At 29.1% G+C, this 6,000-nt stretch overlaps 1 gene segment (V, D, J or C); it reads right to left on the reverse strand.

Annotated features, from left to right (window-relative positions):
* LOC141318449 (Ig kappa-b4 chain C region-like) overlaps positions 1–5,594 on the reverse strand; it is a 29,139-nt gene extending 23,545 nt beyond the window's left edge. Inside the window, 1 exon segment of the C gene segment in view lies at positions 5,534–5,594. Coding sequence covers positions 5,534–5,594 — 61 coding nt within the window.
* Positions 5,595–6,000: the final 406 nt, after the last annotated feature.

Below are 6,000 nucleotides of genomic sequence, written 5' to 3' on the forward strand. Positions count from 1 at the left end.
TTCAGATAACCCACTCGTTAGAAGTAAGTTCTGTGACTGAACTGTGTTCTGATTGACAGTCCCTGCACAGTGTTATTTGCTCCCTCCTCCAGGGAAAATCCGTTGACGTTTACTACACTTTCATTCATTCACATATTTGCGCTGCGCCATCGCATGCAGCGTCTTCACACGCTAATAGTTCGAAGCGAGCGTATATGTTCCATTTGAAGGTAATTAAAGCGTGCACGACGTGACTTTAATTTGTATTTATGCACAGATGCATTTATGTCACACTTCTCTAGTAAGTTTCATCTGTGTGAAGACGCTGTATGCGGTGGCGTAGCGCAAATATGTGAATGAATGTTACGAAGTGTAGTACCGTTGGATTAACTGCTGACAAGACAGAAATGCTTCTCTTTATCAAGGAAAATTTGCCATTAATGCTCAAGTAATAGCATTTAGTACTAACTTGTTAGTTCTACCTGTTTGAAGACACAGTGCACTTTTTGTTATTAAAGTTATTGTTGTGAGATGATCCTGTAATTAATGTTTTAAAAAAATCCATGTAAAATTAATTGAAGAAAAGTAGATTTTTGTATGCCTGCTTTGTTACTTATATTTTATTTCTAATGTTTTCAAGGCTCAGAGCACTTTATTTCGTTAAAGTTATTTTAATATGAGAAGATGCTGCAATGTTTATACATTTCTTTTATTATAAAATAAAAATGTACATAGAGGAAAAGATTTTTGCTAGTATAACTATACTATGTTAGTTACAGGAACTAATTTTATACCTTTTTTAAGTCACAAAGCACTTTAATTTGTTGTTAAAGTTATTTTGTTGTAAGAAGATAATGTTTAAAAAAAATATTTTATTATAAAATAAATTTAATTAAAGAAAATATTTCTGTATAGGCCTATGCTTTCATTACAGCTCTTAAAAAAATAAAATCGGAAATCGGCAAAAATCGGAATCGGTATCGGCCAAGAAAATTGCAATCTGTGCATCTCTATAAAAAACATGCTAGTTACATGCTAGTCATGCTAGTGACATGCAAGTCATGCTAATAACATGCTAGCCATACTAACAACATTAACGATATGTTGGCATGTTAGCATCATGCTAGTTACATGCTAGTATCATGCTAGTGACATGCTAGTCATGCTAACAACTTGCTAATCATGCCTAACAACATACTAATGACATGCTAGTCATGCTAGAATCATGCTAGTAATTTATTAATCATGCTAGAATCATGCTAGTAACTTGCTAGTCATGCTAGAATCATGTTAGTGAAATGCTAGTCATGCTAATAACATGCTAGTGACAGGCTAGTCATGCTAATAACATGCTAGTGACATGCTAGCCATACTAACAACATGCTAGCAACATCTAATCATGCTAGAATCACGCTAGTAACATACTAATCATGCTAGAATCATGTTAGTAACTTGCTAGTCATGCTAGAATCATGCTAGTGACTTACTAGTCATGGTAACATCATGCTAGTGAAATGCTAGTCATGCTAATAACATGTTAGTGACATGCTAGTCATGCTAATAACATGTTAGTGACATCCTAGCCATACTGACAACATGTTAACGGCATGCTAGTCATGTTAGCATCATGCTAGTGACATGCTAACAACATGCTAGCATCATTCTAGTGACATGCTAGCATAATACTTGTGACGTGCTAGCATAATGCTATTGACATGCTAGTCATGCTAGCAACATGCCAGTGACACATTTGTCATGCTAGCAACATGCTAGTCATGCTAGAATCATGCTAGTAACTTACTAATCAGCTAGTTGTTTACACGATTTGCACCGCGCATGTGCAGAAACGCAGGTTTTGCTTTACAAATTTAATAATAAATTTAATACAAGCTTTAAAACATGTGTTAATGGCTGTGTTATCGATTTTTACATTTACTTTATTTTTGGTAACACTTTAAATTAAGGTACACATATTCACTATTAACTAATTGCTTATTAACATGATTATTACTAGCATATTGACTGCTTATTAGTACTTATAAAGCACATATTAATGCCTTACTCTGCACGACCTTATTCTACGCCTAACAGACCATTAACTATGAGTTTTTCTTCAATTAACTCATAGTTACTGCTTATTGGGAGTAAGTAAGGCAGTTGTTGTATGAGAATTATGATCTTAATACGCTTTGCTTATTATGGGCTTATTAAGCTGGTAGTAGCAGAAGAATAGTCATTCTCTCTTAATAACACTTAATAAATATGGTCTATTCTTATGTAACAACACACATAACTACAAGTGTTAATAGTGTCCAATTAACTCTAAATTAAGTCTTTTTAATTCTGAATATGTTACCCATTCTAAAGTGAGGTCTTGCTCATTACTAATTCACTAGTAGTTGGAGACTTATTAACCCTTACCCATTCCCTGTTCTAAAGCTGCCTGCTCTTCACAATTAACAAATCCATTACAACACACAACTACTATAACTGATGAACCTTAGTCTTAAGGTTGCATCTAAAAAAAGGTCTCTGGTTACGTATGTAATCTAGGCATTAATATGTGCTTTATAAGTATTAATAAGCAGTCAATATGCTAGTAATAATCATGTTAATAAGCAATTAGTTAATAGTGAATATGTGTACCTTAATTTAAAGTGTTACCAATAAGGGTATATAAAATTAATTTTCCAAAAAAAAGTTAAATTTTAAGCAGCAAGTGTGACCCGAAAAATAAAGAGGCTCAGTTTAATTAATTTTAATGGAAAAATAGCTCATTAAACTTGAATAAAAATTTAATACTACCATAAAATATCCTCAAAATGTTAAATAATAATCAAAATATATTATTAATCAAAAATATATTACATTTATTTTCCTAAAAAAAAGGTTAGATTTCAAGCAGCAAGTGTGACCTGAAAAATAAAGAGGCTCAGTTTAATTAATTTTAATGGAAAATAGCTCTTATTTTTTCATAAAAATTTAATACTATCATAAAATATCCTCAAAATGCTAAATAATAATCAAAATATATTATTAAACAATAATATATAAAATTAATTTTCAAAAAAAAAAAAAAAAAAAAAAATTGATTTCAAGCAGCAAGTGTGACCCGAAAAAATTAAGAGGCTCAGTTTAATTAATTTTAATGGAAAAATAGCTCATTAAACTTGAATAAAAATTTAATACTATCATAAAATATCCTCAAAATGCTAAATAATAATCAAAATATATTATTAAATAATAATATATAAAATTTATTTTCCCAAAAAAAAGTTAGATTTCAAGCAGCAAGTGAGACCCGAAAAATTAAGAGGCTCAATTTAATTAATTTTAATGGAAAAATAGCTCATTAAACCTGAATAAAAATTTAATACTATCATAAAATATCCTCAAAATGCTAAATAATAATCAAAATATATTATTAAACAATAATATATAAAATTAATTTTCCCCCCAAAAAGTTAGATTTCAAGCAGCAAGTGTGACCCGAAAAAATTAAGAGGCTCAGTTTAGTTAATTTTAATGGAAAAATAGCTCATTAAACTTGAATAAAAATGTAATACTATCATAAAATATCCTCAAAATGCTAAATAATAATCAAAATATATTATTAAACAATAATATATAAAATTAATTTTCAAAAAAAAAAAAAAAATTGATTTCAAGCAGCAAGTGTGACCCGAGAAAATTAAGAGGCTCAGTTTAATTAATTTTAATGGAAAAATAGCTCATTAAACTTGAATAAAAATTTAATACTATCATAAAATATCCTCAAAATGCTAAATAATAATCAAAATATATTATTAAACAATAATATATAAAATTAATTTTCAAAAAAAAAAAATTTGATTTCAAGCAGCAGGTGTGACCCGAAAAAATTAAGAGGCTCAGTTTAATTAATTTTAATGGAAAAATAGCTCATTAAACTTGAATAAAAATTTAATACTATCATAAAATATCCTCAAAATGTTAAATAATAATCAAAATATATTATTAAACAATAATATATAAAATTAATTTTCCAAAAAAAAAAAAAAAAAAAAAAAAGTTAGATTTCAAGCAGCAAGTGTGACCCGAAAAAATTAAGAGCCTCAATTTAATTAATTTTAATGGAAAAATAGCTCATTAAACTTGAATAAAAATTTAATACTATCATCAAATATCCTCAAAATGCTAAATAATAATCAAAATATATTATTAAACAATAATATATAAAATTAATTTTCAAAAAAAAAAAAATAATAATAATAATTGATTTCAAGCAGCAAGTGTGACCCGAAAAAATTAAGAGCCTCAATTTAATTAATTTTAATGGAAAAATAGCTCATTAAACCTGAATAAAAATTTAATACTATCATAAAATATCCTCAAAATGCTAAATAATAATCAAAATATATTATTAAACAATAATATATAAAATTAATTTTCAAAAAAAAAAAAAAAATTAATTTCAAGCAGCAGGTGTGACCCGAAAAATTAAGAGGCTCAATTTAATTAATTTTAATGGAAAAATAGCTCATTAAACCTGAATAAAAATTTAATACTATCATAAAATATCCTCAAAATGCTAAATAATAATCAAAATATATTATTAAACAATAATATATAAAATTAATTTTCAAAAAAAAAAAAAAAAAAAAAAAATTGATTTCAAGCAGCAAGTGTGACCTGAAAAAATTAAGAGCCTCAATTTAATTAATTTTAATGGAAAAATAGCTCATTAAACCTGAATAAAAATTTAATACTATCATAAAATATCCTCAAAATGCTAAATAATAATCAAAATATATTATTAAACAATAATATATAAAAGTAATTTTCCCCCAAAAAAGTTAGATTTCAAGCAGCAAGTGTGACCCGAAAAAATTAAGAGGCTCAGTTTAGTTAATTTTAATGGAAAAATAGCTCATTAAACTTGAATAAAAATTTAATACTATCATTGTCACAGTTCTGTCAGTTCATGTCTGTTCTATTGGTTTCTCCCATTGTCTCCCCCTGTCATTTTGTTATCATTTGGTTTAGCCCTTCGTCAGTGTGATTCCCTGCACCTGTCCTTGTACAATTAGTCACCTGTGTTTAATGATTAGTCACCCTTTATAAGTTTGTCTTTCAGTTCAGTTGATGTCGGTCTTTATTTGATGTTATTGTTACATGTGTGTGGATTATCCTGCCTGTTCCTGTCTGTTCCTTGAAGAAGATATTAAATATAGTGTTAATTGTTGATCTCGACTTCGTCTCGTTCATCCAGCACGTCTGTCACGTAACAATCATAAAATATCCTCAAAATACGGAAGTCCTAAGAGGCCATGCATTGTTATTTTTTTTTCTTCTCGTTTTGTCGTGATCACGAGTTATTTTTCTCGTTATCACGACATAACAAAAGTTGTTTTGTCGTTATCATGACTTATTTTTCTCGTTATCACGACATAACAAAAGTTGTTTTCTCGTTATCACGAATTAATTTTCTCGTGATCTCGACATAACAAAAGTTGTTTTCTGGTTATCATGATTTAATTTTCCTCCTGATCTCGACTAAAATTCCGTTTCTCACGACTATCGCGAGAAAATCTCGTGGCTTGGGAATGCTTCGCACTGGCGGCTGAAATCTCCATCATAACGTTATTGCCTGCCGCAAATATGGATTTTATCTCTGCACTGAGAGAGAGGGGTGTCCCCGAGGAGAACCTGACAAAAATGGAGGAAGATAAGGTATGTCACTTGTTAAGATTCTAGATTAACACGATGTCTGCTATTCCTGTTTTGTGGTCAAACTAATAATGCATGTTTCATAGCCACTGTTTTAATAATGAGTAAATCCGTACTAGCTGGAGGAACATAGCGCAACCAGTGATATAATACGGATTGTTTCAAACCACCTTTAATGGGATAAACAGAAAATGAATGATACTATGATGCAAGCAGAATTCGATCCCTCTTTAAAGAAGCTTTACAAAAATGATATGATTCATTTTACAGGTGCCATATGCTACCGATGCAATCTTGTTTCTAAATGACAGA

The sequence above is a fragment of the Garra rufa genome, chromosome 1 (genome assembly GCF_049309525.1).
Source record: "Garra rufa chromosome 1, GarRuf1.0, whole genome shotgun sequence".
Lineage (NCBI taxonomy): Eukaryota > Metazoa > Chordata > Actinopteri > Cypriniformes > Cyprinidae > Garra > Garra rufa.